At 37.4% G+C, this 23,772-nt stretch overlaps 1 protein-coding gene across 4 annotated transcripts in view; it reads left to right on the plus strand.

Moving 5' to 3' along the window:
- The window catches only part of LRCH1 (leucine rich repeats and calponin homology domain containing 1), a 206,742-nt gene that overhangs the window by 152,120 nt on the left and 30,850 nt on the right, over positions 1–23,772 (plus strand). For 2 of the 4 annotated variants that reach the window (XM_032150842.2, XM_032150843.2), the window contains exons 12-17: positions 3,696–3,785; positions 3,896–3,932; positions 10,413–10,466; positions 11,149–11,221; positions 14,194–14,298; positions 22,400–22,509. In XM_032150842.2, the coding sequence (XP_032006733.1) occupies positions 3,696–3,785; positions 3,896–3,932; positions 10,413–10,466; positions 11,149–11,221; positions 14,194–14,298; positions 22,400–22,509 (469 nt within the window). The remainder of the gene's footprint in view (positions 1–3,695; positions 3,786–3,895; positions 3,933–10,412; positions 10,467–11,148; positions 11,222–14,193; positions 14,299–22,399; positions 22,510–23,772) is intronic. The other 2 variants (XM_032150845.2, XM_032150844.2) reach the window with 1 other exon arrangement.

A 23,772-nucleotide genomic window follows, 5' to 3' on the forward strand; every position in this document is an offset into this window, starting at 1 on the left:
GGGATACAGGATAATTTTAAAATCTGAATTTGCCTTGATCAATAATAGGCACTACATGCAGTGGATATGTGGATAATATGTTTTGATTTCTTAACTAATGGTAATGGAATTCCCATGGACAAAATATTTTTCAGCTAAACAATAGCAGGCATCATGTATCAGGTAATAACTACATGATCTCTAGAGAACTAGAGGACTTGGTAAACTAATGTGGTCTTGTTTTGTTTTTGTTTTTTGTTTTTTGTTTTGAGATGGAGTCTCACTCTGTCGCCCAGGCTGGAGTGCAGTGACTCAATCTCGGCTCACTGCAAGCTCCGCCTCCCGGGTTCACGCCATTCTCCTGCTTCAGCCTCTCCGAGTAGCTGGGACTACAGGCGCCCACCACCACGCCCGGCTAATTTTTTGTATTTTTAGTAGAGACGGGGTTTCACCGTGGTCTCCATCTCCTGACCTCGTGATCCGCCCGCCTCGGCCTCCCAAAGTGCTGGGATTACAAGCGTGAGCCACCGTGCCCGGCTGATGTGGTCTTACAATATGATGAACACGGGAATCACATACAGCAATCCTAGCTGGGTTCTGCAAATTTATGAAAAGCGTAGTTAGTATATCCCAGAATGCTGATGAGAATATACCACCTATGATGTCTGGCCCTGAAAGAATAGTGGTGGATCAGTTTAGTACAGCTGGAAATCTTTTGCAATTGCTTTGAAAAGCATTTCAATTCTGCAGACATTAATTGAGTGCTTGGAGTATGGGAAGTTCTGCAGTGTGTACCTTGGGGGATGTAAAGATGGACAAGACACAGCTCTTGCTTTCTGAGAATTTAAACTAGAATAGATAGAGATTGCCTTGAGAAGTTATTTATAAGTGTAATTGGGCCAGGCACGGTGGCTTACACCTGTGATCCCAGCACTTTGGAAGGCCAAGGCAGGCAGATCACTTGAGGCCAGGAGTTCGAGACCAGTCTGGCCAACATGGTGAAACCCCGTCTCTACTAATAATACAAAAATTAGCTGTGCATAGTGGCGCGCGCCTGTAATCCCAGCTACTCAGGAGGCTGAGGCAGGAGACTCGCTTGAGCCCAGGAGGCAGAGGTTGCAGCGAGCCGAGATCGTGCCACCATACTCCAGCCTGGGTGACAGAGTGAAACTGTGTCTCAAAAAAATAATAATAAACAAATAAATAAATAACTGTAATTGATTCAAGTGCTTCAAGTGGAGGTAAAAAGGATAGACTCGAGCAAGTGCCCAACCCCAGGAAAAGGGGAGATGGGGGGACTGGTCTTCCTGAAGGATAGGATAATGGCCTGGACCTTTAATGACTGCCAATTTCAAGAAAAAGAGAAATTCTGGATTGAATGAAAAGCTTAGGTAAAGGCATGAAGGTCAGAATGAATGGAGCCAGGTTGGGAAAATCTCAGGCAGAACAAAGGCTCTCCATCCTAGTGTGCTTCAGCATCACTTGTGGAACTTTTTCAGAACAGATACCAGGCACTGCCTTTGGGGGCTAGAGTCAGCCAGTGCTTCTGATGTGCAGCCAGGACTGAGAATCACCAGAGACAGTGTAGAATGATGCTGGCGATGGCTTTGGATGTTGTTAAGGAGCTGAGATTTTATTTTATATTTAGAGGAAGGCAATGATGGTGTTTAAACATGATTATTCATGTTGTTAATTCTCCCTTACATTTGGCTCATGGCATAGGCACCTAATGAAGGTATGTTCAAAGAGCTGAATTCTACATCCTGAGCCAGGGCAGTTAGTGAAAGGGCAGGAAAAAGGACAGGAGAGCCTGTATGTGTGTTTACATGTATGCATGCATGTGTATGGTTGTTCATGCATGTATGTTAGTACATGTAGGCATGTGCACCCATGTGCATGTATTCATTATAACAAGTCAGGAAGTAGGGTGGCTTGTAGACAGAACAGACTTTGAATTAGCTGGAAACTTTTTAAACACAGCCGCAGCATCAGTTAACTTGGGTAAGTTGTATGAGTTCTGCATCCCATTTCTTCATCTATAAGAGGGGGTGACAAGTACCTACCTTTTAGGGTTATGAGGATTTGAAATAATACATAAACTGCCGGTGGAGAAGTAAATTGGCAGAACCATTCTAGAAGTAACTTATTATGTAACCAAGTCTACAAACATGTAAAACTTTGGAGTGAAATCTAAGAACTTATCCTAAGAGACAAGAAGACATGAACAATTTGGGGAATTTGGGGTAGAGAATGAGGGATAGGTATTTTTAGTAGCAAATATTTGGAAAAAGAAATTATCTAACAATTTGGGGATACTTTAAGTATATTATACTCTTTGATAAGACAGAATGTGATGTGGCCAATATAATGTTTTTTAAAGTTTCTAGTGATATCATAGAATGCTTTTATACTTTTAAACAAGTATATAACTTTTTTAAAGTATGTAAAAACGCACAATGTTTGATCCCAATTATATAGATAGAATTAGGTACCAATTGTGCAGGAAATTTAGAAAAACTGGAAGGAAATATATTAAGATGGATTTTAAGAAGGAAATACATTAAAATGGAAGGAAATAATATTAAGATAGTTGAAGAAAACATTCCCAACTAACCTTCCAAGTGACACTTGATTCGCATCTTTATGGAGCACTATTTTAAAATATTATGTTGTAAAATTTTATATGGATTCTTTCGTTTTCTTTCTAAAATAATCCACTACTTTGGCTGCTTTAGATCATTGTTATTTATCCTGAAATAATTATTATAATATGACATCTAATTTTATAATAGTTCTGTAGCCAGTGTAATCGTCATGAAAAGCCCTGATTTTGTTTCGAATATAGAGAGGACACTTGAAGATGTCATTTATTTCTAACTGCTTTGGGGCTGAATATTAGTAATAAAAAAGTTTACATACACATTGTGTTTTTTCTTTTATCTCACATTTCGTAGATCCAGGAACTTTTTCTTTTTTAGTTAAGCCATTGATTGTGGGATTAAATTTTAAAAGTTTACCTTTTATGCATCAGAAAATTTAGTTGGCTATTGCTGTTCTGTCTTTATCTTGATTTCTTCTCTTAAGGCCTTCTGATTGTTAGTTTGACAGCATTTTCATAGGCCTCTATAATATAAACGCATCCCTGTTTAAGATGACTTTGTAAATTTTATATAACTTACAGAAATTCCTGGCTTTATAGGTCTTTAAGAAGAAAAAATCTTCATCTCTTAAAATGGCAGAAATTTAGAAACTATGTGAGACTATTTCAGAAGTAAAAATGCATATCAAATTGCTTATGATTTTTTAAGTGAGAGATACAGTGTGTATCTCCCTATTAAAACCAAATGCTATTGGTACATATACTATAATGTAATACTCTCAGCAACTTGACTTGCTTCTGTAAATTCATAAAGTTCTAAAATAAAATTTAGTATATACTATATTACCTATGAAAATTTTGATTTTATTAGAAATTACTATTATATTACAAACAAGTTGGATTGTATTACCAATAGCAGGTGGAATATTATATTTTGGCATATGGTGGGAAGATACCATGCACTTTGAAATTTCTGTCATAAACTTTTCCTCACTTAATCCTAAAGATAAACATAACTTTTTAGTAAATTAAAAATTTAAACTAAATAAGACCAATAGAATTTATTAAAAATAAAAGTTTAATAAATTTACTAATATCTTTTTTTCCTACTCTTTAGATTAAGCACAGATATTACAGAGAGAAGTGTTTTAAACCTATATCCTATGGGATCAGCAGAAGCCTTAGAATTACAAGATTCTGCACTGAAGTATGCTTACCTTTTATAACAAATTATGTTTTCTCTTTTCATAATACATTGACATTTCTATTCTTTAAATTTCACTTTATATCTTTTTTTTTCTTTCCTTGTTCTCACAGTGGTCAAATACAGCTGGAGACATCTCCGGTGTGTGAGGTAAGGCTGCTGGTGGATTCACCAGAACTCCATTGCCATGGAATACTGGCCACCACATTCTATAAAGATTTGTCAGGGAGTGAAACATCTTTATTGAGGCCAATATTCAGATTTGTTCAGGACACATTTTTCAACTTGTTTATACATTTGCCTCTTTAGTTCTGCTTTTCTACTATACCTCACCCTCTGTTAAGGATGAGAGTTGGCTATTTCTATTAGATTCTGTAGATTTTTTACCTCAGATCATCTTGCTGAGTCAAGTGATGGCAACTAAAATACATAGGGAATCTGCCTGTGTGCCAGAACCTGGAGGAGGACCATTCAATGTAGATTTTAGAGCCAAGAAAAGGTCTGGGAATTGGCCAGATGGCAGATGGAAATTAGCTAGAAAACACCTGAAAGACAAGAACAAATGATTTGGGAATGTCGAGGAGGATTAAGAGAATATCATGAAGAGAAACTGGTGGGGATATTTGAAGACAGGGTAAGGATGGGTTCAGTAGAGTTACATGGAATGAAATTTGGATGGCTGTAAAGAAAGCAGTTTTGACATAAAACTAGAGATGAGCTTAGAATGTCCTAAAGCCAGAATGTTACCCCAGGATTAGAGAGAGAAGTCTGAGCTGATGATATGGGAATGAAACACAGGCTACAACCCATTTCCTGAATGGATTTAGGATGGCTAATTTAGGGACCAAGATTGCGTACAAACACTTTATGCCCCACTGAAGTGTTTGCACATGTACTGTAGTAAAGTGGTTTCACACTCTTAACTTTGTCTCTATGTTAAAGAAATAAGGAAAAGGGAAGTATTAATATAAAAGGAAAAGCCATGTTGCTAGAGAGTGTGGTTTCATTGTTAAGTGCAGTGACTTGGAATTATATTAGCGATCAGTCCCGTCTCAAAGACTGGCTAACTGTGGGGAACTTAATTAACCTCTCTAAACATTCATTACTGTAACTGGGATCATAATAATACCTATTGTAAAGATCGAGTTAGGAATTTTGACTCAGAAAATGTCACATAATTAGGGTACCTAAATGTTAGCTATTAGCTTACTTCTCTATTATTGTTATTGGTGTGGCCTTTAAACAGAATTACTGTACCACCTCTTCCCTGGGTGGAGGCATCACTGAATTACCCAATAGTGGGACATTGAAAGTCTTTTATTTGCAGTGTCCCCTGGACCCATTTTCATCAAGCTCTTCCTTTGAGATTGATTTTGGTTCTGTGCAGGCTTAACCTCTTTTTTAGCTTCTTATTTAGAAATCATTTTTTTAAATTTAATTTCGTTTTTCGAGAGATGAGATCTCGCTTTGTTGCCCAGGTTAGTCTCAAACTGCTGGCTTCAAGCGATACTTCCTCCTCAACTTCTCAAAGTGCTGGGATTACAGGTGGCTCACACCTGTAATAATAATTTTAAACATGAAAATAATTTTAAACTTTTAAAAGATTGTAAAAAAATTTGCAGTGTTCTACAAAAGCTTGCAAAAATGCCAATCTTGTAAAATTAGATTTACTAGTAACATTTTATCACATTTGTTATATTTATTCTCTTTCTCTCTCCATACACACAGTTCTTTTTCTGAAACACAGACAATTCTTTTGCTGAAAGTAAGTTTCACACATCATAGTCCTTTATCCCCTAATCATTTTAGTGTGTGTTTTCTAAGAATATGGATTTTTATCTTACACAATCAATTTCAGTTATCATCTTCATAAATTCATGGTGATAACATATTTTCATCTAATCTATCATCCATCCTCCAAATTTGTCAGTTAATCTAATCATGCTTTTCAGAGCATTTTTTTCCTTTCAGTGTAAGATCCAGTTTAGTTGCAGATACTGCATTTTATTGTCAGGTATCTATAACCTTCTTTTATCTGGAACATTTCCATGACCTTTCTTTGATTTTTATGACCTTGAAATTTTGAGGAACACAGACCTCCTCCTTTTTAATATAATGTTCCTCATTTTGTGTCTGTCTGATGTTTCCTTATCAGTTTGAACTTCTGCATTCTGATTTCGAATACTGCACAGGTGATGTTGTGACCATCTCAGGGCATTACATTTGGGGCCACACTATGTCCATCTTTCCCTCTTTGGTGATGTTAATTTGATCACCCAATCAAGATATAACTCCATTTCTCCACCGTGTAATTGCTGTTTTATTTTTCCGTTGCAACTAACAAGCAGCCTGTGACGAGATAGTTCAAGACCATCTTAGCATCCAGCTGCAGACCCACTTTTGACTCCAGTAAAATAGATGGCCACCTGTGTGCATGATTTCAGGAGCACAAGAAAGACACGAAACTTCTGGAATAAAGATATATCCCCTCCATTTTTAATACATGATTGGATGGTCATTCCAATAATTTTGTCTTCTAAGATGTATATATTCCTGAATTTTTTTAAAAAAGGAAGTATTGTTACATGCCAGACCATGTGCTTTGTATATTACATGAGTTATCGTCATTTCATTTCTTCAACAAATATTCGTTGATTGCCTCCCATGTGTCAAGCACCACTCTGGACAGTGAGAAAGTAGCATTAAAGACACAGAGGTCCTAGACTTATGAATTTACATTCTAGTTAAGGTATAAGTGAAAAGTGGGAGTTATGCCTGAGTGATGATGCAGGATTTGAAGCTCAAGGTCAAGTGACTGGCCAGGTCACTTACATGTAAAAGGCTTGGCCCTGCTTTCCCACTGCAGTATATTGCCTCTTCATGCTGTAGACTAGTGGCAGCACTAAGTCTTGTCACGCTTACAAACCTTAGTGGTGCCTGATTGCATCAAACCTTTTCTTCAGAGCAGATCTTGGCAGAAGAAGAGCAGCCATGATACTTACATGTGCGTGAGCAATGCTTCCAGTAATGTGAATGGGTATGGAAGGAATAAGGGATGAGTATATACTAAATATAGACTGAGCCCAGTTCATAGTTTTGTCTAGGTCTAGTTTTCATCCCATCTTTTTTGTTTGTTTGTTTGTTTGTTTGTTTTTGAGACAGAGTCTCGCTCTTGTCACCCAGGTTGAAGTGCACGATCTCAGCTCACTGCAACCTCCACCTCCCGGGTTCAAGCAATTCTCCTGCCTCAGCTTCCTGAGTAGCTGAGATTACAGGTGCCCGCCACCATGTCTGGCTAATTTTTGTACTTTTAGTAGAGACAGCGTTTCGCCATGTTGGCCAGGCTGGTCTCAAACTTCTGAGCTTAGGTGACCCGCTCGCCTCAGCCTCCCAAAGTGCTGGGATTTCAGGCGTGAGCCACTGCACCTAGCCTCATCCCGTCTTTTAATCTAATAGCAATACGTGTGCTGATTTACTAACTACCCAATTCCAATGGTTATTAGAAATTGCTACTGTTATTAAACATTTTGGTGGTTTGGGAAGGAATGTTTAAATGTCACATTTCCTTAATATCAGCCCAAGACTGTTTTATGTAGAGCTTCCTCCCATTTTCCCATCAGCAGAGGTGAACTATATCTTTGCAGTCAGTTCTAGATTTTCAAAATGGATTTCTACTTATTGATCTCCTCTCTATTTCTCCTGTTGTTTGTCTTTCTCGTTGCATAGCACAAACACTTTGCATTCTCACTCGAAGTGGGACCCGACTCAGTACCTGGTACACAGTGAGTAGTTAGTGAGGATTCCTGGAAGGGAGGGAAGAAGAAAGGAAAAGAGATAGGAAATTAGATGATAAGGATTAGGCTTTGGTAAGCAAAATTTCAGTGTACTGCTTATTTGATGTATAGATCTCTGGGACTCAACTGATAGCTGCAAACACTCCATCATTTAGGTAAAGTGTATATTATGTTCCTCTAAATTCATTTCCTTGTGTTTGTCTAAATTGAAAATCATCTGATGCTTTTCCACATGCTCATAAAGCTTCATGGGTTTTTCCTGAAGTTTAACCATGCTTGCTACCATTATATTATGTGGAAAAGCCTAATATCCTCCTAAAGTAGGAAACTTGACTTCCAAGTCATATATCAGTCATTCAGTCAGTTGGGCCAGCCCAGCTTTCCCTCTAATGATGAGTCTGTTTCTTCCGTCAGCCAAGGCCATTAAGCCTGTAGGTGTTGAGCTGCAGCTTTGTACAGGCCCTGTGCTCAGTGCTGTGAGGGCCTCCCCACCAGCTACTGCACATTTGCCTCCAGAGTGAATTTTCTGCTCTAATTGGGCAGATTGTATTACTCCTCTGTACTCACAGAATGTACCAGGTCCAACCTTCCTTAGCACCTTTATTTTTGCATGCTACTTAAAATGTCTTTGAACTTTCACTCTCATAGAGTTTTAAAAATGCCTATATACCTGTGTCCATGATTTTGGGAGTCCCTAGAAGACAGAAAATCTCAAGAAAAAAAAGATACTTTTATTCTATCTCCAACTTACAATGTTTTGTGTTATTTTAACATAAGGTTTTTTTTTTTCTTTTTTGGTTGAAGGAGGAGTATTTGGTATAAAGAATTCTCACTCCTTGTTTTCCTTCTGTAGGGTAATTATCTGTCCTTGGCAGACACATCTCTATGATTTTAAAGAGGGGGAATAGCTGGCTCTGATGGAAAAAGGAAGTCACAAGGAAAAGAAAAGAGAGTAGTGAATTCACAGGGCCAGTGATAAGGATTATGCAGAGCTAAAATATGATCCTTATGATTTGGTTATTTTTATATTCTTCTGTCTCATTCAAGCAGAAAGTAACATCTTTCAGCATAGCCCTATATTAATTCGCCAGTATTTGTTGAGTGCCTGTGCTAGATTCAGCCTTGTTTTTGTGTAAAGGACTGGAAGATGAAGGCTATGAAGTTGCCCTCAGTTTAATGAAATTTTTTTTAATTGTGGGGGTAAGATTTAGATGTTGAAAAATTTACAGAAGAAATAAGATGGTCTGCAGTCCTGAGCTTGTTTTAGGTGCTCAGGGACACTGGGGAAGGGGTAGAGTTTAAGGAGAGGAAAGTAAACTTAGACTTTGGGCATTTTTGGGTTTGGCCCTGTAGCCAGGAGGCTGTGTTGAGCATGACACCATCGCTGTGGGGAATCAGCTCTGTGTGAGCCACACGGAAAGGGGAGACCAGGATTATGAAGTGGTTTGTAATTGGCACATCACGTGATCTGACTTTAAACATACTTTAGGTGACTGTCCACATCAAGTGTGGGTGGCACTGGCATCCATGCAGGAAGAATTGCTAATTGCATGGCTCATACATAAATAATATCGAACGGGGAAGGGTCTGGGAGACGATAGGACAAACAAGAGGAAAGAATTGCTTATAGAAGGAATCAAACCTGAAGTTACTTGTTAGCAGCTCTAACAAAGCCATTTAATTGAATAGGGATATTAGTGACATTTTATTCTAAAAGTATGGTTTCCTCTTGGATTTGTGTCAAAGGTGGGAAGATTTTTAAATAGCACTCCTCAACAATGAATAGGAACAGGCATCTTAAATGTACAATAATTGGGTGGCATATATGAAGGTGTTTATATGAGCTAATGCCCAATTTTTTATTAGGGAGGATCAGGGGGTTCTTGACTACCTTATAAAGAAGGCAGATCTGGGTAAGAAACTAGAGTGTGTCCCTTGTGGGCTCCTTGTTTCTGTGTGTCCCTTTCATGCTGGTTTTACAAGATTTTGCTGTCAGCCACTGTTCCTCAACTTCTTCACTGTCTCTGTGGACCATCTGGCCACCCTCGTGGACTCAGCCACCCCATAAATAATAATAACTTGAAACCTGTAGCTCATGCCTCAAGTTCCCCTCTGTACCCCAGTATTCAGATTTTATCTCCATGCCCCACAAATTTCTCTTTCTCTATATAACTAAACTGATACTATCAACTTCTTCTTAAACTGCTCCTGTGTTCTCCGTGGTATTCAGTGATGCTACCATCTACCCAGTCATTCCTGCTGAAAATCAGGATGTCATCTTGACTTTTCTCCATGACCAGTTATAAATCCTGCACATTTTATGACAGAAAAAATTCATAATTTTTTCTCTTAACCAGTAGTTGCCAAAGTAATCTGATGTTGAACTGACAACATGAGATTTTCTCAGTTAATTTGGGGTCCAGACGTGTATTTATTGAATGCTCCCAATGTGATTCTGCATATTTAGAAAGTACTATCTTGAACCATTTCTAAAAATCGTAATTAAAATGAGGATGGGAACCAGCAGGCAGCTTGGTCACCTAGCAAGGTAAGCTGACATCCACAGATATTTTGGAGTGAACTCTTTGCTCTGGGAAATTCTTTATCTTAGTTTGTATAATACTTTAAATGTATTTTTCTATGAATACAGCTGCATTTTTTCAGAACATATGAGTATGGTTTACTTAGTTACTGAACACACTAACTAATTAATTCAACAGATATTCATTATGCACCTATGGACCAGGGACATGATGGCAGTAAGAAAGATGCAGTTCTTGCCTCAACAGTTTCACAGTCTAATGGAACATACCATGCTTTTTTCTTCTTTTTTAAGGTGCAAAGTGATCTAACATTACAGAGTAACGGGAGCCAGTATTCTCCAAATGAGGTAAGTTTCTTGAAGATTAATGGAAGGTGAGGTGTTTCTTGATGGCTGGATTGGAATATCTTTTACAGAAATATATAATCTAAGACTTGTGATTAATTAATTAATTGAGTCTTTGGGGGGAATCCATCTAACTCTCATTAGCTATCATAGCTTTATCTGGTCCTATTAATAATTAAAGATTAATTTTTATGAGATATATTTTTAAAAACTGAATGTGGGAACATCTTTACAAGAAAACAGAATGAAGATCATTTAAATAGGAAACATTTAGAATGTCTTGTTCTCCATAAATGATTCAGTGTGTGATTCAGTATTACTGAGTTCAGTATTATCTGTTTTCTCATCAGATGTGCCCTCTTTTGGATATATGTGGATATATGTGTGTGTGTGCATGCACCCAGGCACACAGCTGTGCAAGAGGATTGCCAGTGTCACATAATTGTAAAATGTTCTTAAAATGGACAAAACAAATTGAGTGGGTCACTCTAAAACAACATTCTGTTAGTTATGCCATTTAACATCTTTACAAAGTGATTTTTTTAGCCAGACTTCATCACACAGCAGCGAATGCAAAAAAAAAAAAAAAAAAAAATACAATCCTTGAACACAGAAAACCATACATAGTTCTTCTTCTGTTTTCCTTTTATTTTTTTCCTAATTTCCTTTCCTTCCAACACCACAGATTAGAGAGAACTCCCCTGCAGTCTCCCCTACCACAAACAGCACAGCTCCATTTGGCCTGAAGCCTCGATCAGGTAAATGAAAACCTCAGCCCATTCTTACACTAAATAACTCATTGCTTTCTCTTGAGCCTTTTAAGTGTATGCATTATCAATGTGCAAATCCTTGTCAGTTCTGCTGAGCCGAAATCCTGGCATCTACAGCTAGGGGAGGCCAGAGTTTGTAGCTTTGTTTTCAGTGAATCAGCTAAGTCCGTGTTATCAGTAGTGGGTATCCTATCTTCATTTGAATCAGAGCAAAGAAGAAAAAGGTGGTGGGAGCATGTAAGCGGGGAAGAAATACTCTATTGATTTTTTTTTACCTAAGGAAGATAAAATAGCTGCCCTTTGGCCCCAGTGGTTCCTGGTGCTCCGCTGAATTAAGGGGCAGCCTGCCTCTGGAAAAGTGACTCCTTTCTGAGACATCCTCATTTGCTTTCTGAGTCTGGTAGGTTCCGTGTGTTTACTCCCATAACAGAGTGGTCATTTCAAGGCTTGCATGAGTGGTCAGGAGTTACTTTTTAAAAAGTCTTTTGAGAAGGCATTCTGCTTATATTACCAATTTTATTTTAATTTGTTATTAGTTTACTCACAAAAGTAAATTATAGCAATGTACAAAATAATGGTTGCTTTTGAAAAGGAAGCACTCTGTATAGAAAAATTTGATTCTTCTGATTTCTCCATTTATTTGAAGTTCTGTTGCTAATCTTCCTTCTTTTAGGTCTTTCTTTGTTTTAATATTTTTGACTCTTTGGTATTTAGTCCACACTTACTACTCATGCCTTTAAGCAAGTGCTAATAAAGAATTCAGACACTTTAAGTAAGAGCTGGTAGAGAACTCAGATGTTCTTGAGTTCTCCAGTAAAGCATTTTGACAACAGTAGTGGTTATACTTGTGTATATTTTGCAAAAAAGGCACCCATAGGAAAAACAAAGATGATTCTTTAATAAAGGAAATGTTTTTCATTCTTGGGGCAGGTTGATTGATGGGTAACAAGTGGCCAGGTGTAATGGTTTCCTGGCAGTTTGAATGGGCCATAGAAAAAAAGCCATTTGAGAAAGTGCTTGAGTGTGACAAGGGTTAAGTGAGTGTTTTATGGAGAGCCAAATTTTATATGAAATAAAACTCAAATAGCTGGTCTTCTCATGTTTGGAGCTAAGCAAATGTGATCAGTTCTGGGCTGAGGCCCCTGGCTAGGTTTTCATTTCCACGGTCTCAGGTGTGTTCTGGGAGGAATGGAGGTGAGTCTAGGCACACCTCATCTGTGCCTTCAGTGACGACCTGCCAGGAGACTTATTTTACATGCTGAGGACCTCATATTGAGCTGCAGACTGTCTCCTAATCCTCACAGTCAGTTTTACACAATTTAAAAGCATGGTATAGTTGAGCAAATCAAAAGTTGAATGGATCTTCAAAGAATAATATTCTTTTGAATGTATAACTTGCAATTGTAGAATTATTTTGGTGACTTTTTTATTCTTTTTATAGAGTCCAAACTCAACTTATTACAGTTAGGGTTTACATTGTACTGGGGCTGTTAAACCATTTCACATTCTTTGTAGCAGTGAAAAATAAATGGAGCTTTTATTTTGAACAGCAGAAAACAAAGTTAATTTCCTCTCCAAGCTTCCAGCCTTTCTATAATGCTGACTAACCAATGTGGAAATTGTTCTTGTTGTTGAAAGCTCCATGGAGTTTGGTTGCTGTAAATAATGCTGTTTACCTTCAGGATCATCAAGTGACATGTTGGGACTTTAAAAACTTGTATTATGTATGGAGATTTTTTTCATTTTATTTAATAGTTTTAAAATAGTATATATGCTTACGTGTATTTTTCACATTTTCTGGAAAGTAATATATACAGTAATCTTAACTGGAAAGCATACAGTTTTAAAAGAAACCATTTTTGATCAAGTAGCTTTAGAATGCTTAGAGCCAATTAATTTTTATTTTGAAAGTATGTGGATTTATGTGATTTCTGTGTTATAAATAAAAACAGACTGCTTAAATTAGCAAGTTGAAATAAGAACTTAGATTCTTCAAGTAGGGTGACAGTTTCTTTCATTTCTTTCTGTGTTTTCCTCCCAAACGAAAACAACTGCACATACCCAAATATTTATATCTAGAACTATATCCATTTATTTTACTGGCCCTGCCTTATGATTGAATAAAAAATAATATAGATATTTCCTAAATATGAAATTGCCATATGGATATTTAGTGCAAAAATAAGAGTTGTTATCATTTCCTAAGTGACCAACTCAGAAGTTCTTGAAATTGATTGATCTCTTTTGGTTAATTGGATTTGTTGTTAAATAGACTGTACTAGTCTCCAATATTTTTTGTTTTTTGTTTTTTAATTGAGCAATATTGAAAACAGTATTGAGAGGTATGTCCAGGATTGAGAAAAGAATTAGCTAGATTCAGCTATCTATAAAGCATGCCAATAGACCTACAGGTGTCTTTAAAAAGAAGTTTGACATTGCTTTGGAGAAAAATATCACTAATGGTAAATGATGATTCTATAGTAGTTTTATTTCTAAATAATAGATATATTTACACATATTAAGTTTTATTCTATGTCACCAATTTTTTTGTGTGTGTGAATCGTATTTTTTTAGTTTTTTAGAAAGTCTTTGAGGAAGGTATCTGGCAGGTCTTTTGCTTTTTATCTACCTAACCTATGGGTACTCTTTCTTTCCTCTGACCTGATTCATTAGTACTCTAAGTCTGTGGGCTTGCAGAATTGTTAAGATTAACAATATGAACTGCATGCAAAGTGTATGATTGATGGGTACTAACACTCAGTTTTTATCATTCTTTTTATTCCATGCACCATCTTTCATTCTTCTCCTATATTGTGCATTTGAAATTAAATCCCATATAAATGAAATCCACTCTTCATTTCCATGCAAACCCTGTGCCATTTGTGAAATGCTGCTGCCCCTTTGGTTTTTCCTGGTCCTTGTGCAACTGTACGTGGACTGGCTCTCTGGCTCCCCTGCAGACCCAGCCCTCATTCTTCCTCCTATCTCCTTCAACACACTTACACAGGCACAGACATGGGACAGCTCTAGCTACAGTGTTCCATCTGAAGGAGACAGTGACAATGGTAGGTGGCTTTGTACCTATTCTCCAATGTTCTCATTAATAAGCCAATGTGTATACTGAACATTCATCTCTGTGCAGCTGAAGATAGAGTATATTCACCTGCATGCTTGGTATGAGAAATAATGTATAAGCCTGGAAAGTGAAGTCCAGAAAGGTGCATGTGGATTGTTCTCTAGCAGTTTGTCAAACTCCAGTTTAATTAACTTGACTATTCTGGATTTGGGGAAGGCATTATAATACTTTCTTCTCTACCCTTTTCTGCTTGGGTTTTTTGGTTTGTTCGCTTGTTTACAAATATTTGGGGTTTGCACTTTTGGATTTATCTCTGCTTGTTCCTGCATCTGAACTAAATGGTTTTAGAGTTTGATATTTTACTGTTTATGCTTACCGTGTGAGATTTCTAAGGTAATTAAAATGTACCATGGCTGATCCTACAGTATTGCGTTGAAAATAATGTTAATGTGGAGAAATTTCTAAAAATGAAGATAAATTATGTGCCTTCTTTTTTCCAAATTATTGGCTTGTTTTGACTTTTGATACCTTCTTGAATATAAGTTCATCTTTTTGACATTCAAGGATAGTAACTTGGCCTGGAAATCAAATGTGTAAATAAAAAATCGAGGACACTCAGCTAGTGTTCATGTGGATATCTTTTAGTTTTGAATCTTATATAGCCTAAGGGTTTACAATAAAATATAATTATTTAGATCTGCACACCACCTATATCGTAATCTCCATGCTAGTCTAATTTCATCCTGGTCTTTGAAATCTTCAAATTTTAAACATTTTACTTCAGAATACAAAGTGATTGCAGTCGAGTTAAGTGAAACAGAGAATGTGATTTATAGGGAAGAGTAGTGAGGTACAGGGTATAACCACAATGCAAACACAATGGGAAGATACGTTTTCTGATAATATTATCCTTTCATCTAAGTATGTTATATGTAATACCTGGAAAATATATATTTAAGACACTTGCTGTGATTTCTGGTTAAAATTCAACCAAAAATGCTTCTACAATTTCCTTATGGAGAAGGACAATGTATACTTTGGCAGAGTAGTTATAAAAGGAATTGTAATCTTTCATAGATTTCTAAATTTTTAAACTGAAAATAAATAGGATTAAAAAACAACAGTTATGAAACAAATGGCCCTCCTTATATCATCCAGTTTTAAATTTTGGAAGTTGAAGAGGGCTAAATGGAAACTTTCTTGATAAACCTTTTCTGTACTTAAATTTTTTTTTTTTCTAATGGAGGGGAGGCATTTTTGTTTTTCAGAAAGTATAGCTATTTATGAGCCTAATGTTGTTTAAAGGAAATAAAGCTTAGAATGAAAGATTTATGTGTGGTTTGGTATTTCCTTAGGAATGATATCTGAAACCAAAGGACTTTTTTTTTTTTTTAAGCTGAGAAACAATTAGACTTCTTATGTAGCAGTAGAATTACTATCTTTATAGATGAACAGACTAAAACCAGAAAGGTGGGGTGAGCTGCGTGGGTCACACTGTGGGGTTGAGGTGGAGGTGAAGCCGCACCAGGGTTCCTAACTCTAGAATCATCTCTGCTGCATCTACATTCAGGCTGCTTTCATTTGATTAAAAATCCTTAAATTTCCACAGAAAATAATCATTGTGGAAATCTTTCTAAAAATAAAATAACCTTGCAATAGTTATTAAGTTATTTTTTCTATGAGTAAAAATTCCAAGAATTCACATGCAGCTGTTATGCTGTACCACAATAATAATAAAGCCATCGTTTTCAATACTCATGGTTCAGTCGATCATGTCAGATGTTTGGAGATTGTCATTTTTTCCTATTTGCAATTTGTCTCTACTATGCCCTGGCTAACAGAACAATTTCTGTACAGAAATAGTCTTTACAAATATTTGTTTAGGTTCCCAGATCTGACTTTTATGTTTATCTTCATTCTCTTTGTTCTTAACTTTGACCTGTGATTGGAATACATTTTCTAATGCTTTTTTTGTTGTTATTGTTAAAGAAGCTGCACTATATGTTCACAAGTCTATGAGTTAATGTTGGAAAAGGAACACAGACTACTTTTTATGTTGTTCTTACTGGTTCCTCTTAAGCAGAAGATCCTATTCAGGGGCCTTTCTTGGCATTTCAAAGCTGATTACATCAGTTTTGTTTCCTCATATTTTCTCCATTATTCAATATTGGCTGCTATCTTTGTAAATAACCTTTATAAATAAACATCATCTTATTACCAGCCCAACCTAACATAATGTAACTTGACTTTTATTTATACATTTTAGTTATTATTTTTGGTAAAGTTATCCTTTTTTTACCTTGCTCACCGTCTTGCTTTATATAAAATTATCCTTTTATTTAAATTCTTGCAAATATTTTATTCCGATTCTATCTCATTTTAAATTCCCCATTTCTCTAAAATTTATTCTTCAAACAGATTTTTTAAAATTGGCAACCTGGGTAGAAGGTCCTTGGGAGTTTGAGTTCTCAAAGTCCCCAAAGTTCTGCCCTATAAGGTGGATGAAGGAGGATGCGGAAGTTTGTCTGTAGGTTTTTCTGGGCGCACCCCTGGAGCTGGATGGGACAGCTTTAACCTCCGTTTTTAACCTGATAGTTTAACTTCTGCTTTTCCCCCTGCTCTTGTGTCCTCTTACTGAATCTTTCCTCTTCACTTCACTTTGAAGTTAAAAACCATTTCTATCTTCTTTGGGGTCATTTTTGCTCTTTCATTTGCAGTGAATTTGTAGGTGCTAATTTATACTTACTGAAAATTAATCTTTAAGTTATCACCAGAGAATGGATGAATGGACCAGTTTACATTAGTCTCTGAAATAACCATATATCTTGTACCAATTTACAGATATTTTCCTTAATTTTTTACAGTAATCTTGCACTATAGGTATTACTTTTCCCATTAGAAAAATGAAGAAACTGAGGATATAAGAGGCTTTTTAGTGGCTCTCAACTCTGGTTTTATATTAGAATCACCTGGGCGTTTTGTAAAACTATAGTCACTTAGGCCCCATAGTCAGAAATGCTAATTTATTTGGTGTAGCATTGAGTCTAAGCACTGATCATTTGTTTTACTTCTTTTTATGGGATGTTATGTGGTGTTCAAGTAAGGTTGACAATCACTGGGTTAACTAAATTGTCTAAGACCATAGAGAAGAAATGTGAGCATTTTGAGGACACAGAATGTGTCCAGTTCAATTTTAGGCACCAGAAGGGAATGAATGAATCAGCTAGTGAGAGTTCTGATTCACAGTAGCCTGGATCTAAAGCTCGTGATATTTTTTCAAAGCCAAGATATTGCTGCCTTTGAGTTTGTGTATCTTAAACATCATGTCCAGTTCAGGTTCTTAACTTCCAAGGAGAAGTTGAGAGCTACATTTTAAAACTTCATGTTTCCACAGAGAAGAAATCTCCTCTCACTGAGTTAAATTTAGGTATAAATATTTTTTATATGAAGAGTGCATTTCATGCAATAATTAAATGAGAAAGTGCATTTGGGCAATTTTTAGAGCAAAGGGCTTTCTTTGTTTGCTTAACTCAAAGATGTTCTCACAACAAGTACATAAATGGTTTCTTGTACACATCCTTAAATATTTGCTGAGTGCCTATTATGTGCTATGCATGATGCTCATTACTATGGATGCAGCTCTGAAAGAGACAGCCAAAATCTCTTTGCTTTCATGTAACATTTATTTCAGAGTCTAATGCATTCATACCTAGAAACTAAGTTTAGGAGATTATTCATAAGAGGAAAAACTCAGGCAACTGATCATCAGGATAGAATAATCTTTGCAAGGACGCTCTCCAAATAGACTGAGCTTTAAACGAGGGAGTGTTTGAAACACTTGTTTCATTTACTCATTCAACAAACTTATTCTGCCCCACTCACTGCTTTGTGGGGCAGGAATAGAGGGTACAAGTTGGAAACAGACATAAACATTTACAGATCCATAATGGAGCGAAATATCACTCACTGTAAGACAGAAAGTGGTGAGTGCCATGGGAGAGACACAGATAAAAGAATTTTGTATGCTCACAGAAGACAGAGATTACTCCCATCTCAGAGATGAGGATTGGGAAAAGAGTGAAAGACAAGGCAGAAAATAATGGAAAGATCAGTGGAATTTGACCTATATCTGCAAGGATGAATTTGATATTCTACATAAGCATTTCATTATACCCTGCAGGGTCCATGCTTATCTCTTCTGCTAAGTAAATTGTGTATATGTGCAAATCTTTTTCATTCTTTAAATGTTACTTATGCCGGGTTCAGTGGCTCACGCCTGAATTCCCAGGACTTAGGGAGGCTGAGGCAGGTGGATCGCTTGAGGTCAGGAGTTCAAGACCAGCCTGGTCAACATGGTGAAACCCTGTCTGTACTAAAAATAAAAAATTTAGCCAGGCATGGTGGCAGGCACCTGTAATCCCAGCTATTTGGGGGGCTGAGGCAGGAGAATCGCTTGAACCTGGGAGGTGGAGTTTCAGTGAGCCGAGATCCTGCCACTGCATTCCAGCCTGGGCGACAGAGTGAGACTCCATCTCAAAACAAAATAAAAATAAATGTTATTTATACAACGTACAGTAATTAAACTATAGGCTTAATTTAAGCAGAACTTATTTTTTTTCCTTCATCTTAAATTGCCTACCTTGGTCAGGCGCGGTGGCTCACACCTGTAATCCCAGCACTTTGGGAGTCTGAGGCAGGTAGATCACTTGAGTCCAGGAGTTCCAGACCAGCCTGGGCAACATGGCGAAACCCCACCTCTACTAAAAATATAAAACTTAGTCAGGCATGGTGGTGTAGGCCTGTGGTCCCAGCTACTCAGGAGGCTGAGATGAGAGAATCGCGTGAGCCCAGGTGGTTGAGGTTGCAGCGAGCTGAGATCGCACCATTGCACTCCAGCCTGGGCAACAGAGTGAGACTGTGTCCCTCCCCGGCCCCCCAACCCCAAACCAATCACCTCTTCATCTCTTTCCACACACTCGTAACACACACTCACTGTGCTCTCTCACCCATCTTTTTTCTTATTTACACTTTAACAGTCACAGGAGCGTTTGACTTGAAAAATACATGCTTACAGTGGGGACTGCTTCTTAATATTGTCTCATGGCCTCAAGTTAAGTTTTATTCCTCTGGATTAAGTAAGGGAGCTCTTGAAATTTAGTGATATGAAATTAAGGAAAAGCAGAATAATTCTTTTGTAGATCAATTTCCTGAAGCCTGGACCCAGACTGGTCACTGGATTTATTATTTAAATAGGACTTGAAAGAAAAGAAAAAACTGTAGGTAATTTAATCAGAGGTACTTTAATGGTCCCAGTAAAGTTATTCTGTTGTAACAAACCCAGCAAAATAAGCAAGCACTTTTGTACTTGCTAGATTTATTATGAGCCTAAAGAGACTGCCTTAAGTTCTTTTATATGTCATAGCAATTAATACATTTAGAAAACTAATAGTGATATAGTCATTATTTCTGATAATTTTATGTATTTCTGATAATTTTAAGTGTTCATTTTAAAAAATACAGTTCAATTGGTTTTTAAAACACTTTTGATTGCTTAACATTCATAGAGCAAATGCCCACGCATGCATGTTATATTTTTAAGATACAAAGGAATGCAGAATTTAAAAATGATGCCAGGAAAGTAAAACCCAGACACCATTTCGTCATCCTGATATCTCACATAGGGCTCTAATAAGGCAATGTGGTGTTGAACAAAAGCTCATGGTTCATTTAACTTCCTGATAGTTTCATATTCAGATTGAAATCTGCCAATAAAAACATATTGAAAATATTATTAGATAAGATTACCCCCAGAAAAAAGGCAAAGGAAAATAACAGCTCCAAAGAAAACATTTGATTTGTTTAAACGGTGTTGAGGCGCCCCTTGCTGGCATATGTGTGTATTATCCAACTCTATCTGCATTTCTTGACCTTTTTTTGGTAAATTTGGTGGTGCAAATTAGTTCTAGATTTTATATTTTTATATCTTTCTCTTTTTTGGTTTTGCTTGAAATGGTGTAAAATGTGATTCATTCTCCAGTTTCTTCCATGTGTCCTAATTTGTCGGAGTTTTCCTCAGTTCCCTTTTCTCTGTGAACTTTTCATCTTTCCCTACCTGGTCACTCTGTCCTTTTACTGACCTTGGCTTTACTTTTTAAACAATTGGTTCTACGTCCTGTGAGGTTTGGGTTTTGTGGGACTTGGTGCAGCCCTCCTGTGACTGCCTTTGTTGTTCTTTGCCTGTGACTTCCCTCACTGGCTTCCAGCAGAGGCCCCAGGCCACAAGCTGACTCCTCTCTGAGATTCCAGAAGGCAACAGGCCTTGTGTACCTTAAATCATCCTCTTTCTCCATTAACTCTAAGTCGACCATTTAAGATATGTCAATTTTCTCATCTTCCATAGAGCATCAGAATGTGAATTCAAGTATCTTAGAACTAATTTAGAAAGAAAATACTGAGATGTGAGAAGGAGAATGCATGTTCAAAGGCACAAATTGAAGTTAAAATATTGTAGTTAGGTGAGCACAGGACTTTTGATTACACCGAGTGGACTCAAGTCTTTATATCCAAAGTATTCTATTTGTAAATCATATTTAACTTCTAGAAATCTGAAATATTGAAATAGTTTCTAAAGAGGTCCATAGGAAATGTATGTCAGGGTAGAATAAAAATTACACATTCTCTCTTATTCAGCATTGTTTAAATTATCATGATTGAAACTTCTGTAATTGCAGTACACCATGCAGCCTTCTATGTGGTATGGATTTCTAACATTGGAGTTCTCTGCCCAAAATTTTCTGAGGGACTTTCCCTCCCTACCTCAATCTGAAGGTCTATGGGATGGGGGAACCAAGGCTCTGAACAGCTCTTTCATCCATCTTATGTGCAAGGATAAAAATCTCTGAGAAGAAAAAAAAATCAAGTTTAAATCTGCCTGGGCTTTGTATCATTAAAAAGTTAATTAAAACTCTTCCTGTAGTCATTCTCCAATACATAGAACATTATTTACCTTCTTGATTGGTCTCTAAAAGATGTTTTCCTTCATAGGGAAGGACATATGTTTTCTCAGCTCATTTCAGAGGATGCCCCGCTGTTAGTTACTATTCTTGGAAGTCGTAACTTCAAGAACCTGAAGCCAGCCATGAGCCCTTCAGCTACTTCCAATCTTGCCAGCCTTCCTAAAAGGAGTCCTTGCTCATCTCCAAAGAGCTGACTTTTTAGATAGTCTGCCAGCGACAGTCTAGAAGGCAGAATTTTTCCACTGCACCCTCAAATATGTAATCATCACTTAGTTCTTAACTCAGGCTTATAAAAAACTTTATGCCAACAAAAACATTAACTTTATGCCAACAAAAACATTAACTTGGCCGGGCGCGGTGGCTCACGCTTGTAATCCCAGCACTTTGGGAGGCCGAGGCGGGCGGATCACGAGGTCAGGAGATCGAGACCACTGTGAAACCTCGTCTCTACTAAAAAATACAAAAAAATTAGCCGGGCGTAGTGGCGGGCGCCTGTAGTCCCAGCTACTCGGAGAGGCTGAGGCAGGAGAATAGCGTGAACCCGGGAGGCGGAGCTTGCAGTGAGCCGAGATTGCGCCACTGCACTCCAGCCGGGGCGACAGAGCTAGACTCCGCTCAAGAAAGAAAAAAAAACAAAAAAACAAAAAAACATTAACTTGTGCTTATTTGTAATACATACAATTCTAGAGCCTTATTTGAAATAAATTATCTGAATTTAATGAAAGGATTGAGTGTAAATAAAAACTTAGAATGAAGACAGTGGGAAGATGAGTGAAGTAGGACATCTGTCAGGCAAGTGGCTTGGAATGGTTCCAATGACCCAGACCTTGCCCTGGGTTCAGTTTATTATCACTGAAAAATACAGCTTGTTAGCCCACACAAACTAGTACAATTTAAAATATAGTCTCTTTTAAAATACTTGAGCCAGGCTTTTCTTGTGGATTTGGAATTTCTTTGTTTCTTTGAGTGGTAAATGAATTATTTCGGATAAATTAAAATACTGTTTGATTTTAATATGAATAGCCGTATGTGACAAGGCACTATATAAAGGCTTTTTTTCCCTTTCTATTATAGTGTTTCTAAGACCTCAGAGAAATTTGGAATCTATAGACCCGCAGTTTACAATCCGGAGGAAAATGGAGCAGATGAGAGAAGAGAAAGAGCTGGTGGAACAACTTCGTGAGGTACCCAAGAAATATTATGTAACTAAAGGAGAATTTTCAGAATTTAAGCAACATTCTACATTTTTGAGAAACAGACTTTGAAACATTGCAAGCAGTCCTAATTTCAAATCTAGCCAGGTCACTTAGTGGCTGCTGGATATTGGGCAAGCCACTTAGCAATCCTGAGTCTGTTTCTTTACATACTAAAAAAAATGGTTTGGCCAGGCATAGTTTCTCATGCCCGTAATTGCAGAACTTTAGGAGGTAGACTGATCACTTAAGTCCAGGAGTTTGAGACCAGTATGGGCAACATGGTGAACCCTGTCTCTACTAAAAATACAAAAATTAGCTGAGCATGGTGGCGTATGCCTGTAATCCCAGCTACTCGGGAGGCTGAGGTGGGAGGATCAGCTGAGCCCAGGAATTCGAGGCTGCAGTGATTTATGATTGTACCACTTCACTTCAGCCTGGGTGACAACAGTGAGTGAGACCTTGTCTCTTTAAAAAAACAAAAAAAATGGTTCCAGTTGACCTTAGTGGAGTTTTGTGAGGAATATATGAGATAGTAGTAAATAAAAAATAATACATACATATAAATGCTGGCACTATTTCAATTCAGGTATAGTTTAATGCCCTGTCATTTATTTACTTAATAATATTAATTTTCATTTTTTATTTTTATTTATTTATGTGTTTTTGAGACAAAGTCTCACTCTGTCACCCAGGCTGGAGTGCAGTCGCATGATCTCGGCTCACTGCAGCCTGTGACTTCTGGGCTCAAGTGATCCTCCCACCTCAGCCTCCTGAGTGAGTGAGATTACAGGTGTGCACCACCACATTCAGCTAATTTTTTGCATTTTTAGTAGAAAAGCATTGGGATTACAGGCATGAGCCACCGCACCCAGCCCAATTTATAATTTTTAAGAGACAGGGCCTCTCTCTGTTGCCCAGACTAGAGTGCAATGGTATCATCATAGCTCACTGCAGCCTTGAATTTTGGGGCTGAAGTGATCCTCTGGCCTCAGCCTCCCAAGTAGGTAGGCATAAATTATAGCTGCATGCCACTGTGCCTGGCAATATTACATTAATTTAAAAATGTTTATAGTTATCCTCACTTTGTACCCCAAACCGACCAGAGATTTTAAATCAATTATCTAATAGGCAAACCATTTGAGTTTCTTCCAAAGAGGAAGTCTTGTGCTGGGTGTCACTGAAGCTTAAACTTGGAGCTGGCAGGGACCATGGATGTCTTATTTCTTGTCGTATTTCTTAGTTCCCAATGGG

Source organism: Hylobates moloch, unplaced genomic scaffold (genome assembly GCF_009828535.3).
Source record: "Hylobates moloch isolate HMO894 unplaced genomic scaffold, HMol_V3 SCAFFOLD_4, whole genome shotgun sequence".
Lineage (NCBI taxonomy): Eukaryota > Metazoa > Chordata > Mammalia > Primates > Hylobatidae > Hylobates > Hylobates moloch.